Source organism: Pseudophryne corroboree, chromosome 3 (assembly GCF_028390025.1).
Source record: "Pseudophryne corroboree isolate aPseCor3 chromosome 3, aPseCor3.hap2, whole genome shotgun sequence".
NCBI lineage: Eukaryota > Metazoa > Chordata > Amphibia > Anura > Myobatrachidae > Pseudophryne > Pseudophryne corroboree.
The window spans coordinates 645,351,533-645,374,373 of NC_086446.1; the positions used below are offsets into that span (position 1 = coordinate 645,351,533).

Here is a 22,841-nt window from a genome sequence, read left to right on the forward strand (position 1 = left end):
AGGTTTTTAAAGTGTTTAACATTCTGAAAAAAAATGCGTGGGGTCCCCCCTCCTAAGCACAACCAGCCTCGGGCTCTTTGAGACGGTCCTGGTTGACAAAATATGGGGGGGGAAATGACAGGGGTTCCCCCATATTTCATCAACCAGCACCGGGCTCTGCGCCTGGTCCTGGTTCCAAAAATAAGGGGAACAAAAAGCGTAGGGGTCCCCCGTATTTTTAAAACCAGCACCGGGCTCCACTAGCCAGGTACATGATGCCACAGCCAGGGGACACTTTTATATTGGTCCCGGCGGCCCTGGCATTACCTACCCAACTAGTCACCCCTGGCCGGGGTACCCTGGAGGAGTGGGAACCCCTTAAATCAAGGGGTCCCCCCCTCCAGCCACCCAAGGGCCAGGGGTGAAGCCCGAGGCTGTCCCCCCCATCCAAGGGCGGCGGATGGGGGGCTGATAGCCAAGTGTAAAAAATCAGAATATTGTTTTTAGTAGCAGTACTACAAGTCCCAGCAAGCCTCCTCCGCAAGCTGGTACTTGGAGAACCACAAGTACCAGCATGCGGTGGAAAACCGGGCCCGCTGGTACCTGTAGTACTACTACTAAAAAAATACCCAACAAAACACAGGACACACACACCGTGAAAGTATAAGTTTATTACATACATGCACACCTCCAAACATACATACTTACCTATGTTCCCACGAGGCTCGGTCCTCTTCTCCATGTAGAATCCTTGGGGGACCTGTGAAAAAAAATTATACTCACATAATCCAGCGTAGAGTCTGTCCTTTGTATAATCCACGTACTTCGCAAAACAAAAAAACGGAAACCCGACCACGCACTGAAAGGGGTCCCATGTTTACACATGGGACCCCTTTCCCCGACTGCCAGGACCCCCCTGACTCCTGTCAAAGAGGGTCCCTTCAGCCAATCAGGGAGCGCCACGTCGTGGCACTCTCCTGATTGGCTGTGTGCTCCTGTAGTGTCTGTGAGGCAGCACACGGCAGAGATACAATGGAGCGCCTATGCGCTCCATTGTAGCCAATGGTGGGAACTTTGCGGTCAGCGGTTGACCGAAAGTAACCTCACCGCTTACCGCAAAGTTCCCACCATTGGATACAATGGAGCGCATAGGCGCTACATTGTATCTCTGCCGTGTGCTGCCTCACAGACACTACAGGAGCACACAGCCAATCAGGAGAGTGCCACGACGTGGCGCTCCCTGATTGGCTGAAGGGACCCTCTTTGACAGGAGTCAGGGGGGGTCCTGGCAGTCAGGGAAAGGGGTCCCATGTGTAAACATGGGACCCCTTTCAGTGCGTGGTCGGGTTTCCGTTTTTTTGTTTTGCCAAGTACGTGGATTATACAAAGGACAGACTCTACACTGGATTATGTGAGTGTAATTTTTTTTCACAGGTCCCCCAAGGATTCTACATGGAGAAGAGGGCCGAGCCTCGTGGGAACATAGGTAAGTATGTATGTTTGGAGGTGTGCATGTATGTAATAAACTTATACTTTCACGGTGTGTGTGTCCTGTGTTTTGTTGGGTATTTTTTTAGTAGTAGTACTACAGGTACCAGCGGGCCCGGTTTTCCACCGCATGCTGGTCTTTGTGGTTCTCCAAGTACCAGCTTGCGGAGGAGGCTTGCTGGGACTTGTAGTACTGCTACAAAAAACAATATTCTGATTTTTTACACTTGGCTATCAGCCCCCCATCCGCCGCCCTTGGATGGGGGGGGACAGCCTCGGTCTTCACCCCTGGCCCTTGGGTGGCTGAAGGGGGGGGACCCCTTGATTTAAGGGGTTCCCACTCCTCCAGGGTACCCCGGCCAGGGGTGACTAGTTGGGTATGTAATGCCAGGGCCGCCGGGACCTATATAAAAGTGTCCCCCGGCTGTGGCATTATGTACCTGGCTAGTGGAGCCCGATGCTGGTTTTAAAAATACGGGGGACCCCTACGCTTTTTGTCCCCCGTATTTTTGGAACCAGGACCAGGCGCAGAGCCCGGTGCTGGTTGATGAAATATGGGGGAACCCCTGTAATTTCCCCCCCCATATTTTGTCAACCAGGCGAGCCCGAGGCTGGTTGTGCTTAGGAGGGGGGACCCCACGCAATTTTTTTTCTGTTTTTACAATAAACAGACCCTTTCCCATAGATAACCATGCACAGATCTCACTGATCCATGCATGGTTATCCAAACTCGACTGGAAAAAGCAGGTCTATTTTTTTGCTGCTTTTTTTAACGAATAAAAAAAAAATAGACGCACTTGAGCACTCAGAGACTAACACCCAAATACGAATGAATAGTGAATGCCCGTATTGTATGAAATAACAGCCGCGTTTGACCGATGGTCTATTCATTCGTATTTCAGAACTTTGCCAATCAAACCATTACGAATAGACCAGACACTGCCAAGTTTTCTGCTTAGTGAATTCCCGGATTGGGACTTAGAAAAAAAAAAACACAAATCGGCCAAACTCGGATTTTTAGTAAATACTGGCCCAGGAGTATACATGTGAATTGTGTACGGCACAGTCTCATGTAGTTTAGGAATAAAAGTCTATCATTCTCGTATCACTTTTAAAGCCAGCTAAACCTCACAACTGAGATCTTCAAGATAAAAAGTGAAATACTTCACTATATACAGCTGTAGCTCCTGTCACATCTCTCGGATAGTGACCAAATGGGATCTCAGACAGGTAAAGAATAGATTCTGCAGGCATCTCAGTTATGACATAATCTCCACCCCTATGCCAACGCAGTCAAAATGTCAATATGTTACATGTGCAGCATGATGATATTAAGCATGTAGACAAAATAACAATGTAGACAAACCGGCGATGTGGTAATGCGGGATCCGGTCTTTAGGTCGACAGTAACTAGGTCGACAGTAACTATCTAGGTCGACAGGGTCTCTAGGTCGACATTTTCTATGTCGACAGGAATTTTTCACAATTTTTTTCTTTTTTTTTGGAACCTTTTCATACTTAACGATCCACCCGGACTACGATTGGGAATAGTAACCTGTGCAGAGCGCAGTGGTAGCAGAGTGTTCGCTCGCCATGCGAGGGGACACGGTGCACTAATTGGGGTTCCCGGTCACTCTACGAAGAAAACGACACAAAAAAACAAACATTAAAAACTCATGTCGACCTTTTGACCTAGAACATGTTGACCTGGAGACCCTGTTGACCTAGCATCCCTGTCGACCTAGTTACTGTTGACCAATAGTGGTCGACCTAGACACTGTCGACCTAGTTACTATTTACCTTCCATACCACACCTGGTGATGCAGTTGTTCCACAGTTACATACCCTAGCCCTAAACCTAACCTGGCAACTGCGGCTAATGTTCCGGCTAATGTCACATGTTGCGGCGGTAGGTCCCTGACCCCAGGTGTATAACCAGATCTTTGTGGGACCATTAGAAACATACTAAAGGGGCCACTGTCTCAATTATTTCTGAGAGACACCTCTCCACAGCAGTTATTAACTTTATGCCCCATAATAGTGCCGTAGTACATTTTCTGAACCATAGCAGTGCCCTAGTTACAGAAAGGGTAGTGGATACGTGGTATAGCCTCCCATCAGAGGTGGTAGAGGATAAGACTGTAGAGCAATTTAAACATGCTTGGGATAGGCATATGAATATCCTTACAAAGAACTTAAGTTCAAAAAGGGTTGAGATTACCTAAAAGGATAAAAAAAGGGGCAGACTAGAAGGGCCAAGTGGTTTCTTATCTGCTGTCAAATTCTATGTTTCTATGTAATAGTGTCCTAGTTCATTGTCTAAGCTCTAGTAATGCCCTAATTAATAGTATGCCCCACAGTAGCTCCCTAGTTTACATGATGTCACATTATAGGGCTGCCAGTACACATTATGCAACACAGTATCCCCAAATCTTACTATGACATGCAGTGTCCCCAATTCATATTATGCCACATTACAGTGCCCACTGTTCATACTGTGCCACATTAGAGTGCCCTCCAGTTCATATTGTGCCAAATGACAGTGCTGCAGTTCATATTATGCCACACTATAATGTCTCCATTTCGTATTGTGCCACATTACAGTGCCCCAGTTCTTATTAGGTAACATTATAGTGCCTTCCACATTACAACAAGCAGATCAGATTATGACACATTAGTGCCCACCAGTTCATATTATGCCACATTACAGTGCCCCCTTACCATTGTAACATTCAGTACACACTCCTCTCACTGAAAATGTAATGTCATATAATTCAGAATGGGCAATGGATCAGAGCCAATTGCTTAGCAAGGAAATCTAGGAAATTGGTATGTAACTTTATAACCTGGGTCCCAAAGTAATGCCATCCCTTGCATCAGCTATAGTTATGCCCATGGCTGACCCTAATCCTGGTATTACGCAAAGGGTCAGCAATATAACTGTCAACATTATATGAATGTCAACGTTGTAACTGCATGCCTTTCAGCACTGCAAGACTACAAATACTACAAATCTGTCACTCAAACTCTGACTGCCTGTATATGGAAACCCCTCGCCTTAACAGCAACCTGACGTAGAAAAGAAATGGACATATAAGTCACGATAAACACACCACCAGTTACTTAATGTCTGTTCTGCCACGGGAGCCAGAGAAGTCAATAGTATATGGTATAAAGAGTCATGGCTATGCTTTGAATAAACACATTGGTATTTTTCTACAAACATTGGAGTGCCATGCATCTTTATACCATATACATGTCTAGCATTAAGGTATTTTATTATCAAACACTAATTGAACAGAATCAGTAACGATGACCTGTTGGTTCCTGGCAGTAGTGGAGACTATTGGAATGCTTTGATGGCTGATGAGAGATCATTCGCCAATAAGGATGGAGAAAGTTGCTAATGGTCCATTACAAGTCGCTAAATACACGTTTCTGTTTGTGTGAATGTGCCTAATTGGCTGTGTCGCACATAACAAAGGTCACACACAGAATACTTTACAAATAATGAAACGATCCTCATAAAAAAGTTATTTTGTGAGCCTGGCTGAAAATGTACATGGTAGAAATAGGTAAATTGCTATATTAAAACCTACTAGCACTTTATGTCCAGTAAGTTAAAGGTTTGTATTGATCTTCTATTATTGAGCTAATGAATGAAGATATTACAGCTATGTTCCCATGCGCCTAGTATGTGTGCGCCACATGGCAAGAGGCGCTTGGTATGACTTAGATGCTAAGCGAGCAGCGTTTTGTACTTTTTCCTAAATTTTGCATCGTATTCGCACTGTAACCACATACAAAGTTGCTTATAATGTACCAGGCACAATATGGGCCTGATTCAAATAAAGTAAAAAAGCACACTAACGGGCAAACCATGCTGCACTGCAGGCGGGGCAGATGTACCATGTGCAGAGAGTTAGATTTGGGTGGGTCCAGTTCAAACTGAAATCTAAACTGCAGTGTAAAAATAAAGCTACCATTTGTGGGCTACTTGCAAAAGCAGTCAGCATTTACCCTGCACGGAAATAATGGGGGTAATTCCAAGTTGATCGCAGCAGGATTTTTGATAGCAATTGGGCAAAACCATGTGCACTGCAGGGGAGGCAGATATAACATGTGCAGAAAGAGTTAGATTTGGGTGGGTTATTTTATTTCTGTGCAGGGTAAATACTGGCTGCTTTATTTTTACACTGCAAATTAGATTGCAGATTGAACACACCCCACCCAAATCTAACTCTCTCTGCACATGTTATATCTGCCGTCCCCTGCAGTGCACATGGTTTTGCCCAATTGCTATCAAAAATCCTGCTGCGATCAACTTGGAATTACCCCCAATATAAATATAATTGCTCCCATTGCCTGGGGAGCAAATACACATAGAAAAATAACCTATCCTCTACCTTGTCACATGCAAGAATAGCAGCAGCCTCTGTACTTACACACTGGGACAGGACTCAGAAGGACTCTCTGTATCTCTATCCAGTCCTGACTGCTTACACAGAACCATGGGGTGAAACTGGGATCCATGGGTCACTGTAGCTGGATACGCCCCTGGCCAATCTGCCAACCTATCTAACGATTGGTAATTGTATATACCCTGATCAATCATCTGCCCAATGTGCCCACCCAGCTGAGATGTCAGTAGCAGAAATGTAAGGGGCGTTCCTGACCATTAACATAGGTGGCTAGAAAGACACACTGATATGTTGTGTGTTATGGGATTATAACAGGCGTGTCGCTGGGAGCGGTTGCTCATTCACTCACATACTAGGCCATAGTCAGACAGAGAAGCTGCATGTGCCACAGGGCAGGTGCAAATTTTGATGTTGCGACTTATGGGGAATCTAAAGATGCACCAGATGGTAATGTAGCGGGTGTGCTATGTTAGGTAGATTAGACTTAGGTCGACAGTGTCTAGGTCGACCACTATTGGTCGACAGTAAGTAGGTCGACATTGTTTCTAGGTCGACAGGGACTCTAGGTCGGCATGTGCCAGGTCGACATGAGAAAAGGTCGTCATGAGGTTTTTTTACATTTTTTTGTGTCGTTTTCTCCGTACAGTGACCGGGAACCCCAATTAGTGCACCGTGTCCCCTCACATGGCTCGCTTAGCTCACCATGCTTCGGGCACGGTGCCTTGCTCAGCTACCACTCGGCACAAGTTACCGTTCCCAACTGTAGTCCACGTGGATTGTAAAGTACAAAAAAAAAGAAATAATTTTGTGAAAAACTCATGTCGACCTTTTGTCATGTTGACCTAGAGTTCCTGTCGACCTAGAAACCATGTCGACCTACTTACTGTCGACCGATAGTGGTCGACGCAGACAGTATCAACCTACTTACTGTCGACCTAAAGACCGGATCCCAATGTAGCGGCATTAGCATAAACTGAAGGTTGCAACTACGCCAAAAGTCGCAAGGATGGCCATAAATGCATCTGACTCAGCCACGACTATTCCAGCTCACCTCTGGAACACTGAAAACCATTTAGTGTCACAATCCAAATGACTAAACAAATACTTAGGAGCCAGGATCTTATTGTAACCACACAATCTGTAAATTAGGATAATATCGCTATGTAATATAGGAGTTGTAGTGCCAAGATGAGTACAGATGTAACAATCTGAGTGCTTATATCTAATGACAGAATTCTGTGCATACAGGTTTATCACCAAATCAGAAAACTAGTGTACACAGCCTCGCACCAATAATGCTACAGCCACAACAAACCTCGCAGCTGTCTATTAGAGTACTAAAGCCGGGGGACACACCCTACACACAAAGTGCTCACACTGTTTAAAAACTTTAAATGTGTGTCTTATAAAATCTAAGCAAAACCTCACAGCTGGTTCCCATGTGGATTAAGGGCCTGAACTTGGTGTAAATGACATAATAGCATCCTCTCATTATGAGGATCTCTAGTAACCCTGATATGCACGACTTTAAAGTATGATTAAAAAATCTAACTCAAATATTAAAAAAAGTAATATTTGAAGTAGTTTTATGTTAAGCCCAAATCTGTACACTTACTTATCTACGGGTGTAGTACGGCTGACCGGCGGTCAGGAGACCGCCGGTCAGCTTACCGACGCCGGGATCCCGGCAGCATACAGATGCCGGGATCCCGGCGGGGAGGGGCGAGTGCAGCAAGCCCCTTGCGGGCTCGCTGCGCTCGCCACGCTGCGGGCTCGGTGGCGACCTGCGGTCACCACGGGTTCTATTCCCACTCTATGGGTGTCGTGGACACCCACGAGTGGAAATAGTCCCTGTTGGTCCCGACCATCGGGATAGTGAGCCGTCCGGATGGTGGAGGAGGTCATGTGACTGTCGGTCCGCTGACCGCCGGTCACATGAATACCACCCCTTATCTACATGTGGTTGGACCCAGTGAGGTGCGGTGAGGTCAATGGGTGGGGAGGAACTGGCTGATATCAGAGCCACATTTACACACAGGTACATGATTTGGTCAATATACAGTAAATATCTTCTTTGTATTATTCAAATGATTTTTAAAGTCAAAACTCTGGAGTATACTGGAGTATGACCGGTGAGGCTCTGCCTCCCCTACCTACCCTGACCATGCGTCACTGATGTGACCCAAACGTAAAAAAATGGTACCTCTGCTACTCTCCTACTGGCACAGGTAGGGAGACAGCCATTAAAAGTCGACTTTGTTCAGGCGTTAAAATCACATAAACACTGGCCATAAAAATATATATATTTTTTTTAAATAATTCATCCCACAAACTATTTAATATATTAAAAACTGATTTATTTTCTATTCAATGTTGACTGATTTTATAAAATGTACCCCATTTATTTTAAAACGAGAATGTAAGTTGCAGGAACCCGGTGAAATACATTGCCCATTTAAAATACATTTAGAAAATCATAAGCAATGCTTAAATGCTGTCCGCTTGCAGTTAGCTGAACTGATAGGGATGCTGGTTCTTGTAGTTCCACAAGACCCAGCAAGAACCAACTGCTACTGGCTACCGGAATTTGCTGGGACTTGTAGTTACACAAGCACAAGCCAGTCCAAGCACTCAATGACTTCCAGGGCTTGCTGCCATTTTCTCATTTTTTTCAATTGGCAATGAATTTCTACAGGCTTTTTGCAGCAGTTAAAATGCATTGCCCATTGAACTTCATGGAAAATATCACCCATCTCAGTTTTGATAACAGAGCATGCTAAAACTGAGACAGGACATGCTGCGATGTGTAGTTCAACAGAAGCTGGAGGGCCGCTTATTGCCATCCCTCTTTTACAGGATAACCATTTGTACATCTCAATATGAAATGTTTGCAGCACATTCTGTAATACAGTACATACAGATGGAAAACAAGGTAGCCAACCTGCAAGGTCTATTCAAACTCTCTCTGGTTCTCTGCAGCCGTAATTACAATTCCCTGAACAAATCTGTATGGACTTACAAATGGTCAAACATAAGGCGGCAGAAGGCCAGCCAGACAGACACAGGCTGAATGTAGAATAATCCTGACAGTGCTGAAAAAATTTAGATACTGTAGATTTCTACAGCATCCAGGTGGCAAATAGGGTAAAACCTTTCCCCACATTACTGTTACAGGCAATATGATGTTTAGTTTAGGAGATTTTTTTTGTATTTTTATAGATATTTGTTTTGTTGCTTATGGAAATGTGCTATATATTTTCAAATTTGCTGACAATAACAAGCCTGTTAATCTGATATGACACTGGCTTAAATTAGAGATGAGCGGGTTCGGTTTCTCTGAATCCGAACCCGCCAGAACTTCATGTTTTTTTTCACGGGTCCGAGCGACTCGGATCTTCCCGCCTTGCTCGGTTAACCCGAGCGCGCCCGAACGTCATCATGACGCTGTCGGATTCTCGCGAGGCTCGGATTCTATCGCGAGACTCGGATTCTATATAAGGAGCCGCGCGTCGCCGCCATTTTCACACGTGCATTGAGATTGATAGGGAGAGGACGTGGCTGGCGTCCTCTCCGTTTAGAATTAGAATAGATTAGAGAGACACTTGATTTACTAATTTTGGGGAGCATTAGGAGTACTCAGTAGTGTACAGTGCAGAGTTTTGCTGATAGTGACCAGTGACCACCACTTTTATTTATAATCCGTTCTCTGCCTGAAAAAAGCGATACACAGCACACAGTGACTCAGTCACATACCATATCTGTGTGCACTGCTCAGGCTCAGGCCAGTGTGCTGCATCATCTATTATCTATATATAATATTATATATATCTGTCTGACTGCTCAGCTCACACAGCTTATAATTGTGGGGGAGACTGGGGAGCACTACTGCAGTGCCAGTTATAGGTTATAGCAGGAGCCAGGAGTACATAATATAATCCGTTCTCTGCCTGAAAAAAGCGATACACAGCACACAGTGACTCAGTCACATACCATATCTGTGTGCACTGCTCAGGCTCAGGCCAGTGTGCTGCATCATCTATTATCTATATATAATATTATATATATCTGTCTGACTGCTCAGCTCACACAGCTTATAATTGTGGGGGAGACTGGGGAGCACTACTGCAGTGCCAGTTATAGGTTATAGCAGGAGCCAGGAGTACATAATATATTATATAGTGAGTGACCACCAGACACACAGTGCAGTTTATTTAATATATCCGTTCTCTGCCTGAAAAAAGCGATACACACACACAGTGACTCAGTCAGTCACATACCATATCTGTGTGCACTGCTCAGGCTCAGGCCAGTGTGCTGCATCATCTATATATATTATATATCTGTCTGACTGCTCAGCTCACACAGCTTATAATTGTGGGGGAGACTGGGGAGCACTACTGCAGTGCCAGTTATAGGTTATAGCAGGAGCCAGGAGTACATAATATTATATTAAAATTAAACAGTGCACACTTTTGCTGCAGGAGTGCCACTGCCAGTGTGACTAGTGACCAGTGACCTGACCACCAGTATATAATATTAGTAGTATACGATCTCTTTATCAACCAGTCTATATTAGCAGCAGACACAGTACAGTGCGGTAGTTCACGGCTGTGGCTACCTCTGTGTCGGCACTCGGCAGCCCGTCCATAATTGTATATACCACCTAACCGTGGTTTTTTTTTCTTTCTTTATACATACATACTAGTTACGAGTATACTATCTCTTTATCAACCAGTCTATATATTAGCAGCAGACACAGTACAGTGCGGTAGTTCACGGCTGTGGCTACCTCTGTGTCGGCACTCGGCAGCCCGTCCATAATTGTATATACCACCTAACCGTGGTTTTTTTTTCTTTCTTTATACATACATACTCGTTACGAGTATACTATCTCTTTATCAACCAGTCTATATATTAGCAGCAGACACAGTACAGTGCGGTAGTTCACGGCTGTGGCTACCTCTGTGTCGGCACTCGGCAGCCCGTCCATAATTGTATATACCACCTAACCGTGGTTTTTTTTTCTTTCTTTATACATACATACTAGTTACGAGTATACTATCTCTTTATCAACCAGTCTATATATTAGCAGCAGACACAGTACAGTGCGGTAGTTCACGGCTGTGGCTACCTCTGTGTCGGCACTCGGCAGCCCGTCCATAATTGTATATACCACCTAACCGTGGTTTTTTTTTCTTTCTTTATACATACATACTAGTTACGAGTATACTATCTCTTTATCAACCAGTCTATATATTAGCAGCAGACACAGTACAGTGCGGTAGTTCACGGCTGTGGCTACCTCTGTGTCGGCACTCGGCAGCCCGTCCATAATTGTATATACCACCTAACCGTGGTTTTTTTTTCTTTCTTTATACATACATACTAGTTACGAGTATACTATCTCTTTATCAACCAGTCTATATATTAGCAGCAGACACAGTACAGTGCGGTAGTTCACGGCTGTGGCTACCTCTGTGTCGGCACTCGGCAGCCCGTCCATAATTGTATACTAGTATCCAATCCATCCATCTCCATTGTTTACCTGAGGTGCCTTTTAGTTGTGCCTATTAAAATATGGAGAACAAAAATGTTGAGGTTCCAAAATTAGGGAAAGATCAAGATCCACTTCCACCTCGTGCTGAAGCTGCTGCCACTAGTCATGGCCGAGACGATGAAATGCCAGCAACGTCGTCTGCCAAGGCCGATGCCCAATGGCATAGTACAGAGCATGTCAAAACCAAAACACCAAATATCAGTAAAAAAAGGACTCCAAAACCTAAAATAAAATTGTCGGAGGAGAAGCGTAAACTTGCCAATATGCCATTTACCACACGGAGTGGCAAGGAACGGCTGAGGCCCTGGCCTATGTTCATGGCTAGTGGTTCAGCTTCACATGAGGATGGAAGCACTCAGCCTCTCGCTAGAAAACTGAAAAGACTCAAGCTGGCAAAAGCACCGCAAAGAACTGTGCGTTCTTTGAAATCCCAAATCCACAAGGAGAGTCCAATTGTGTCGGTTGCGATGCCTGACCTTCCCAACACTGGACGTGAAGAGCATGCGCCTTCCACCATTTGCACGCCCCCTGCAAGTGCTGGAAGGAGCACCCGCAGTCCAGTTCCTGATAGTCAGATTGAAGATGTCAGTGTTGAAGTACACCAGGATGAGGAGGATATGGGTGTTGCTGGCGCTGGGGAGGAAATTGACCAGGAGGATTCTGATGGTGAGGTGGTTTGTTTAAGTCAGGCACCCGGGGAGACACCTGTTGTCCGTGGGAGGAATATGGCCGTTGACATGCCAGGTGAAAATACCAAAAAAATCAGCTCTTCGGTGTGGAGGTATTTCACCAGAAATGCGGACAACAGGTGTCAAGCCGTGTGTTCCCTTTGTCAAGCTGTAATAAGTAGGGGTAAGGACGTTAACCACCTCGGAACATCCTCCCTTATACGTCACCTGCAGCGCATTCATAATAAGTCAGTGACAAGTTCAAAAACTTTGGGTGACAGCGGAAGCAGTCCACTGACCAGTAAATCCCTTCCTCTTGTAACCAAGCTCACGCAAACCACCCCACCAACTCCCTCAGTGTCAATTTCCTCCTTCCCCAGGAATGCCAATAGTCCTGCAGGCCATGTCACTGGCAATTCTGACGAGTCCTCTCCTGCCTGGGATTCCTCCGATGCATCCTTGCGTGTAACGCCTACTGCTGCTGGCGCTGCTGTTGTTGCCGCTGGGAGTCGATGGTCATCCCAGAGGGGAAGTCGTAAGCCCACTTGTACTACTTCCAGTAAGCAATTGACTGTTCAACAGTCCTTTGCGAGGAAGATGAAATATCACAGCAGTCATCCTACTGCAAAGCGGATAACTGAGTCCTTGACAACTATGTTGGTGTTAGACGTGCGTCCGGTATCCGCCGTTAGTTCACAAGGAACTAGACAATTTATTGAGGCAGTGTGCCCCCGTTACCAAATACCATCTAGGTTCCACTTCTCTAGGCAGGCGATACCGAGAATGTACACGGACGTCAGAAAAAGACTCACCAGTGTCCTAAAAAATGCAGTTGTACCCAATGTCCACTTAACCACGGACATGTGGACAAGTGGAGCAGGGCAGGGTCAGGACTATATGACTGTGACAGCCCACTGGGTAGATGTATGGACTCCCGCCGCAAGAACAGCAGCGGCGGCACCAGTAGCAGCATCTCGCAAACGCCAACTCTTTCCTAGGCAGGCTACGCTTTGTATCACCGCTTTCCAGAATACGCACACAGCTGAAAACCTCTTACGGCAACTGAGGAAGATCATCGCGGAATGGCTTACCCCAATTGGACTCTCCTGTGGATTTGTGGCATCGGACAACGCCAGCAATATTGTGTGTGCATTAAATATGGGCAAATTCCAGCACGTCCCATGTTTTGCACATACCTTGAATTTGGTGGTGCAGAATTTTTTAAAAAACGACAGGGGCGTGCAAGAGATGCTGTCGGTGGCCAGAAAAATTGCGGGACACTTTCGGCGTACAGGCACCACGTACAGAAGACTGGAGCACCACCAAAAACTACTGAACCTGCCCTGCCATCATCTGAAGCAAGAAGTGGTAACGAGGTGGAATTCAACCCTCTATATGCTTCAGAGGTTGGAGGAGCAGCAAAAGGCCATTCAAGCCTATACAATTGAGCACGATATAGTAGGTGGAATGCACCTGTCTCAAGTGCAGTGGAGAATGATTTCAACGTTGTGCAAGGTTCTGATGCCCTTTGAACTTGCCACACGTGAAGTCAGTTCAGACACTGCCAGCCTGAGTCAGGTCATTCCCCTCATCAGGCTTTTGCAGAAGAAGCTGGAGGCATTGAAGAAGGAGCTAAAAGGGAGCGATTCCGCTAGGCATGTGGGACTTGTGGATGCAGCCCTTAATTCGCTTAACAAGGATTCACGGGTGGTCAATCTGTTGAAATCAGAGCACTACATTTTGGCCACCGTGCTCGATCCTAGATTTAAAGCCTACCTTGGATCTCTCTTTCCGGCAGACACAGGTCTGCTGGGGTTGAAAGACCTGCTGGTGACAAAATTGTCAAGTCAAGCGGAACGCGACCTGTCAACATCTCCTCCTTCACATTCTCCCGCAACTGGGGGTGCGAGGAAAAGGCTCAGAATTCCGAGCCCACCCGCTGGCGGTGATGCAGGGCAGTCTGGAGCGACTGCTGATGCTGACATCTGGTCCGGACTGAAGGACCTGACAACGATTACGGACATGTCGTCTACTGTCACTGCATATGATTCTCTCAACATTGATAGAATGGTGGAGGATTATATGAGTGACCGCATCCAAGTAGGCACGTCACACAGTCCGTACTTATACTGGCAGGAAAAAGAGGCAATTTGGAGGCCCTTGCACAAACTGGCTTTATTCTACCTAAGTTGCCCTCCCACAAGTGTGTACTCCGAAAGAGTGTTTAGTGCCGCCGCTCACCTTGTCAGCAATCGGCGTACGAGGTTACATCCAGAAAATGTGGAGAAGATGATGTTCATTAAAATGAATTATAATCAATTCCTCCGCGGAGACATTGACCAGCAGCAATTGCCTCCACAAAGTACACAGGGAGCTGAGATGGTGGATTCCAGTGGGGACGAATTGATAATCTGTGAGGAGGGGGATGTACACGGTGATATATCGGAGGGTGAAGATGAGGTGGACATCTTGCCTCTGTAGAGCCAGTTTGTGCAAGGAGAGATTAATTGCTTCTTTTTTGGGGGGGGTCCAAACCAACCCGTCATATCAGTCACAGTCGTGTGGCAGACCCTGTCACTGAAATGATGGGTTGGTTAAAGTGTGCATGTCCTGTTTTGTTTATACAACATAAGGGTGGGTGGGAGGGCCCAAGGACAATTCCATCTTGCACCTCTTTTTTCTTTTCTTTTTCTTTGCATCATGTGCTGATTGGGGAGGGTTTTTTGGAAGGGACATCCTGCGTGACACTGCAGTGCCACTCCTAGATGGGCCCGGTGTTTGTGTCGGCCACTAGGGTCGCTAATCTTACTCACACAGTCAGCTACCTCATTGCGCCTCTTTTTTTCTTTGCGTCATGTGCTGTTTGGGGAGGGTTTTTTGGAAGGGACATCCTGCGTGACACTGCAGTGCCACTCCTAGATGGGCCCGGTGTTTGTGTCGGCCACTAGGGTCGCTAATCTTACTCACACAGTCAGCTACCTCATTGCGCCTCTTTTTTTCTTTGCGTCATGTGCTGTTTGGGGAGGGTTTTTTGGAAGGGACATCCTGCGTGACACTGCAGTGCCACTCCTAGATGGGCCCGGTGTTTGTGTCGGCCACTAGGGTCGCTAATCTTACTCACACAGCTACCTCATTGCGCCTCTTTTTTTTCTTTGCGTCATGTGCTGTTTGGGGAGGGTTTTTTGGAAGGGACATCCTGCGTGACACTGCAGTGCCACTCCTAGATGGGCCCGGTGTTTGTGTCGGCCACTAGGGTCGCTAATCTTACTCACACAGTCAGCTACCTCATTGCGCCTCTTTTTTTCTTTGCGTCATGTGCTGTTTGGGGAGGGTTTTTTGGAAGGGACATCCTGCGTGACACTGCAGTGCCACTCCTAGATGGGCCCGGTGTTTGTGTCGGCCACTAGGGTCGCTAATCTTACTCACACAGCTACCTCATTGCGCCTCTTTTTTTCTTTGCGTCATGTGCTGTTTGGGGAGGGTTTTTTGGAAGGGACATCCTGCGTGACACTGCAGTGCCACTCCTAGATGGGCCCGGTGTTTGTGTCGGCCACTAGGGTCGCTAATCTTACTCACACAGTCAGCTACCTCATTGCGCCTCTTTTTTTCTTTGCGTCATGTGCTGTTTGGGGAGGGTTTTTTGGAAGGGCCATCCTGCGTGACACTGCAGTGCCACTCCTAGATGGGCCCGGTGTTTGTGTCGGCCACTAGGGTCGCTAATCTTACTCACACAGCTACCTCATTGCGCCTCTTTTTTTCTTTGCGTCATGTGCTGTTTGGGGAGGGTTTTTTGGAAGGGCCATCCTGCGTGACACTGCAGTGCCACTCCTAGATGGGCCCGGTATTTGTGTCGGCCACTAGGGTCGCTAATCTTACTCACACAGCTACCTCATTGCGCCTCTTTTTTTCTTTGCGTCATGTGCTGTTTGGGGAGGTTTTTTTGGAAGGGACATCCTGCGTGACACTGCAGTGCCACTCCTAGATGGGCCCGGTGTTTGTGTCGGCCACTAGGGTCGCTTATCTTACTCACACAGCGACCTCGGTGCAAATTTTAGGACTAAAAATAATATTGTGAGGTGTGAGGTATTCAGAATAGACTGAAAATGAGTGTAAATTATGTTTTTTGAGGTTAATAATACTTTGGGATCAAAATGACCCCCAAATTCTATGATTTAAGCTGTTTTTTAGTGTTTTTGGAAAAAAACACCCGAATCCAAAACACACCCGAATCCGACAAAAAAAATTCGGTGAGGTTTTGCCAAAACGCGTTCGAACCCAAAACACGGCCGCGGAACCGAACCCAAAACCAAAACACAAAACCCGAAAAATTTCAGGCGCTCATCTCTAGCTTAAATGCCAACCCAGGGGACAGTACTGTGATTAGGAAGCATGCCCATCTAATGTAAATATACCAGGGCTGGACAAATCCTGACAGCAATGACCAAATACAAGATCAACATAAATATTTCTCCTGGAGCCTAATGTTTGGAAATAAATTCTGGTGATGGCAATAAATGCACACAGTGTCAGACTGGGGCATGTACTGTAAGTCCCACCAGGGAAATGAGGAGGTGAGGGCCCGTGTTTATAGGGATGTGACCAGTCTCCAGAGAGACAGAAACCACATTGGTTTGCCTAACCATAAGAGAGTGCATGTTCTGGGCCCCTCGATAAATATATAATATATATATATATATATATATATACACAGTAAATGCTGCTAGTGCATGCATATTAAGGTACAGGTTGAGTATACCTTATCCAAAATGCTTGGGACCAGAGGTATTTTGGATATCGGATTTTTACGTATTTTGGAATAATTGCATACCATAAAGAGATATCATGGTGATGGGACGTTACATATACACCTTATACATACAGCCTGAAGGTCATTTTAGCCAATATTTTTTTATAACTTTGTGCATTAAACAAAGTGTGTCTACATTCACACAATTCATTTATGTTTCATATACACCTTATACACACAGCCTGAAGGTCATTTAATACATATTTTTAATAACGTTGTGTATTAAACAAAGTTTGTGTACATTGAGCCATCAAAAAACAAAGGTTTCACTATCTCACTCTCACTCGGAAAAGTCCGTATTTCGGAATATTCCGTATTTCGGAATATTTGGATATGGGATACTCAACCTGTACCAGATTAATAACAAAAATGCACTGTAGAGAATACATCATAGTCCTGTGCAGTATAATATGTAACATATGTACCTTATAATTCAAGATCCCAGTCTGGAATCTGATCCCTAGAGGAGGAGTTGGACTCCCAGACAATGAGGCCCACCTGGGGTTCCCTATGCCCCTGGGAGCCACTCCAACCCTGAATGCACATGCTCCTGGCTTCTGAAATCCAAAAAGCAGACCATGGGGTAAATTTACTAAGATGGGAGTTCTATTTAAGATGGGATGTTGCCCATAGCAACCAATCAGGTTCCAGGTATTATCTTCTAGAAGGTGCTAGATAAATGAGAAGTAGAATCTGATTGGTTGCTATGGGCAACATCCCATTTTAAATAGAACTCCCATCTTAGTAAATTTACCCCCATGGGGGCTCCTAGGTTTCACAAATAGCACCTGAATTCAACTGTATTATGGGGTCATTCCAAGTTGACCACACGTAGCAACTTTTTGCTCCTCGTGCGATCAACCTGACGTCGCCTATGGAGGAGTGTATTTTAGCCTAGCAGGGCTGCGATCGCTTGTGCAGCCCTGCTATGCTAAAAAGTTTCAAGTAAAACAAGACCAGCCCAGTGCAACGGATCCAGCGATGAAGGTCCCGGCCTTGATGTCAGACATCCGCCATCCAAACGCCTACGTTGGACTCACCACGCCTGGAAAACGGTGAGTATCCGCCCTAAAACGCCTCCCGTCTGTCCGTCTTCTTGCAATCGCCGCTGCGGTCACTTTTCTCGCTGGCGGCGTCGCGGCCCGGCAACAATCGTCGCCGGGCAACGATGCGCGTGCACAATGCGTCCGCCGCGCATGCGCATTTCTGACCCATTCGCACAGCAGCAAAGAACCGCTGCGTGCGAATGGGTCGGAATGACCCCCTATGTTCACATCTGGAATTACACCTTAATCTTCTTTACATTAATAAAGCCAATAAATAAATACTAAGGCACATTATAGGTCAATCTGTTGCTCAATGATCACTTATTAATAAACTAGTTACCAGCCTGTCACAATGACGGAACAACATATCAGTAATGTCAGTGCTTGCGGCTCTGCGCGCCCGAACGGACTAACAACTGAATTGCTCTGTAGGGTGCCACCTAGTGGCCGCCGGCTTGCAAAACACTTGAATTGAGCAGCGTTACCCTTTTATTATATAGGAATGTAAAATAGGAGATTTGTAATTGAGCTGACTCTTATTGGAATGGAGAGCCCAAATGTGTCCTCTATACAGTGTTGACACCAGTGGATGTAAGTCAGGCGATCAGCAAGAGAAGTAACTGCCGTATGGGAGAATGCTTAATATGAAAGTGACAACATTTGTTCACAAAAGCAACTTAATAGGCTTTACATCTGAAGGCAGATTCAGGATACTATACATTATATACTACATTAATATGCTACCCTGAACAAAAACACCAATGGCATTTTAGTCCGGAAATCTAGGATGCCCTGTGAAATCCCCTAGCAATCAGCCAATGCATATAACGAAATAACAAACAGTATCCCATTCCCTTGCTCTTAGCACTAGTGAAGTGGAAGACAAGCACTGGCAGATGTGATGGTGCAAACTGGGGTGTAGTATGGTATGCCGGCGGCCGGGCTCCCGGCGACCAGCATACCAGCGCTGAGCCCAACCGCCGGCATACCGACAGCGTGGCGAGCGCAAATGAGCCCCTTGCGAGCACGTTTTTTTATTCTCCCTCCAGGGGGGTCGTGGACCCCCAAGAGGGAGAAAAAGTGTCGGTATGCCGGCTGTAGGGATTCCGGCGCCGGTATACTGTGCGCCGGGATCCGACAGTCGGCATACTGAAGACCACCCTGCAAACTGTGATATCACTCTGTGCAGATCAGTTGCTTTTGTTAGTTTATCTCCAGCTTCTGGCAAGCTTAGCTGTCTTGGGGAAAAAAGTCTTCTAAAGAGTGTGCAAGCGAAGAAGTTGCCTATAGCAACCACTTTTTATAGAATATACAGTACTTGACAAATACTAGCTGGAAATGGGTTGGTTTCTATGGCTACTTTTCCACTTGCCCATTCTATAGAAGGGTTGATTCATTTCCCCCTCTGTCACTGAATCTCCTGCCATACAGGCCCCAACAATCATACCTTTTTTTAAAGTCACTTCATCTGCTTCATCTACTCTGCCTGTACAGCTCTCTGTGGTTCCTCTGAGTACCAGCTGTGTTGAAGCTGATAGAATGGCAGCAAGCTAGGTTTTACTACAATGATTCTGCTCGGTTGAATCAAATACTGTACTCAATGTTTAGTTTTATCCTCTACTTCACAGGTTCTCAAACTCGGTCCTCAGGACCCCACACAGTGCATGTTTTGCAGGTCTCCTCACAGAATCACAAGGGAAATAATTAGCTCCACCTGTGGACCTTTTAAAATGTGTCAGTGAGTAATTAATACATCTGTGCACTTGCTGGGTTACCTGCAAAACATGCGCTGTGTGGGGTCCTGAGGACCGAGTTTGAGAACCCCTGCTCTACTATATGCAGCACTGATCAGACACTGGTGACTAAGGGGAGGCATTCAATTTACTTGTTGTCAGGATCCTGGCTGTCAGAAGGTCAACGCCGGAATCCCGACACCAGGTAGAAATGCCGACGGTTGGAATCCCGACCGCTGGGCGAAATCCCCACTAGGTGGCTAAAAATAGGCCAGGATTCAATCAGGATTCAAGGATTTGATTGCGGGATCAGGCGGCCCATTAATGCTGGGCAGCGTTGAGCGGCTGCCCGGCTACCTCCTCCCTCCTCCCCCTGTGCAGCGTGTGGTAACCCGCCGCCTCCTCCCGGCTCCCACTGCAGTCATCGCGTGTGATGAAGTTCCCCACCCGCCTGGCCCTGTAGTCTAGTGAGTTTATTTATGTCTGCGGGGCGGGGCGACGGACGGACACAGTAAGAAACCCAGGTTTGAAAAACCCTAATCCCCACTCAGGTGGTAGTGCACGCCACCACCCGAGGGTAATATAACCCTGTCACGACCGAAGGTTGCCAAAGGCCCAAATCGTGGCGAGCGCGCGAGGGGATATGCTGCGCTTGCCGCTGGCATTCCGGGTGTCGGGATCCCGGTGTCGATCTCCTAACCGCCGTGATCCCGACAGCCGGGATATTATACTGTTTCCGTGACTTAAGGGGACATTTAGTAAGCAGTGATAAGAGAGGAGAAGTGAGCCAGTGAAGAAGTTGCCCCATCAACCAATCAGCAGCTCTGTATAATTTTCTAGTATGCAAATTATGGATGTTCACTTCAGTGCTGATTGGTTGCCATGGGCAACTTCTCCACTGGCTCACTTCTCCGCTCTTATCACTGCTTAGTAAATCTCCCCCTAAGGGCCTTATTTAGGTTTGTTAGCAAACCAAAAGAGCACACTTATAGACAGAACCATGTTGCACTGCAGGTGGGGCAGATATAACATGTGCAGAGAGAGTTAGATTTGGGTGGGGTGTTCAAACTGAAATCTAAATTACAGCATAAAAATAAAACAGCCAGTATTTACCCTGCACAGAAACAATATAACCCCACAAATCTAAATCTCTCTGCACATGTTACATTTGTCCCACCTGCAGTGCAATATGGTTTTGTCAATTAGTGTGCTTTTTGGTTTGCTAACAAACCAGAATAACCCCTTAAGATCATATCAATAAGAAAGTAAAGAAATGTTCTAGGTGTGTAAGTTGTACAGTTCCCTATTTTTTTTCTGAACCATTGTAGTGCCCTAGTTAATGTTATGCCCCACATTGTAGGCTGCCAGTACACATTATGCAATATAGTACCCCAATACACATTAATACATACAGTTCATATTATGTAACATTATAATGCCCACCAGTTCATTTTATACCACATTACAATGAGCAGGTCCAGGGGCATAACTAGATATATTGCAGGCTACAAGGAACATGTTTGTAAGGGCCCCTATTTATCTACCAATGGTGGAAAATAAAACAGATTTAGTTAGCTTGCATGTCCTCATTAGACGTAACAATATCTGTAAGGCTAATATGGAGCACAGTGTTTGATGAAACCATAGACATTTCTGTATAAAAACCTTTGCTGTGACTGCTTTGTTAAACGACACAGGATTTGTAACTGCCTTGAATTGTTTTGCACCATACTAGCCAAGGAAGCTCATGAAACAGCCTAAAAATGTCTTTGATCACTTGGAATCAAGGGCGTAGCTACCATAGGTGCAGGTAGTGCAGTTGCTATTGGGCCCTTCCCTGTCACAGTTACTTGTGTTATACAGGATATATTTCCGCATTCTGGGAGTTATTCAGAGTTGGTAGCAGTTGTTGCTAAACTGGCAGAAACGGCTACTGATAAAATCACATGTTGGGGGCCGCCCAGCACAGGGTAAGGTCGCCCAGCATGTGTAGCGCAGCGCAGAAAGCAGCAAAATAGAGGTTGACCCCTGTATACGCAGCCAGGCTGCGAATACAGGCGCACCGCCGCCATGTTTCGTGTCGCAGGAAATGCAGGTGATGTCGTCCAGATGCTTCAAAGACGGCCATGACACACCTGCATTTCCTGTACCATTCACCCCCGATGCCATGTCGCTGCCCCGGACCGCCCGCCGTCTGTCAATCACTATCGCATAGTGAAAGCCTGTACATGTACAATGCGGTCGCGGCACATGCGCTGATAGCTGAAAGTCGTCTGTCTGCGTTCTACCTCTGCATACCCCTCTCTGTGCTTAGGAATGAACATGTACAAATATAACATACATATTAAGTAACAGATTATTTGTTAGTAGAACCGCACAGACATGTATTAGACGTTTCAAGACTACAGCTACATCTAAGGTTACCAATAATATACTTACTGGCCGTCCATGAATATTTTCAAAATACAGAAGGCATTTTTGGAGACTCATTTTTTCCAGATGCATTTGCTTTTTTGTCATATCCTATTTAAAAAAGTTATTAGCACAGTTAGGAGGGGTTGTATGGGATGAATTCATTGCAGAGAATTCTAAGGTTCAACAACATACATGCATTTACTGCAGGAAGTTGCCAGGGAAAATGTGGGCGATTCTTGTCCAATCTCTAGCAGCTATTTTCCATTATTGGAAGATTTAAAATCTGTATATTATTCCTGTGGTGTATCTGGGTCTGTGCAGAAATGAGCAAGCACAAAGTGTAATGCCACCTAGAAAATATAATGTTCTTTACTGGGACCATTTTCATCATCAAGCTGGTAAAGTACTAGCCAAGTGCCAGTCCTACCCCCTCCAAACCCATAAATCTCGCAATGCCCGCTATGATCATGTCTTGATGTTGGAGGACAGGGAGATTTTTATGCTGAGGATAGACTTGTCATTGCTGAGTTATGAGTAGCAGTTCATTAATTTACTGTAAGGAGTGCATCAAAACCAAGTGGAAGGCACTTCAAATGTGCACCTATGCTTTTGATGGTTTCAGTACAACCTAACTAAAGTTAATGGGGTCTTGCTGAAAACATCAAAAGCATATAAAGGCTTTTTACATTTGATAGATGTATTGAACAGGACTTAATTCATTCCTGAA

General features: G+C 45.8%; 1 protein-coding gene across 8 annotated transcripts in view; it reads right to left on the reverse strand.

Moving 5' to 3' along the window:
* FAM13C (family with sequence similarity 13 member C) overlaps positions 1–22,841 on the reverse strand; it is a 914,350-nt gene that overhangs the window by 18,679 nt on the left and 872,830 nt on the right. For 7 of the 8 annotated variants that reach the window (XM_063961752.1, XM_063961754.1, XM_063961750.1 and 4 more), the window contains one exon: positions 22,139–22,222. The exons of the other annotated variant lie outside the window; for it this stretch is intronic. In XM_063961752.1, the coding sequence (XP_063817822.1) occupies positions 22,139–22,222 (84 nt within the window). The remainder of the gene's footprint in view (positions 1–22,138; positions 22,223–22,841) is intronic. 8 annotated transcript variants of the gene reach the window in all.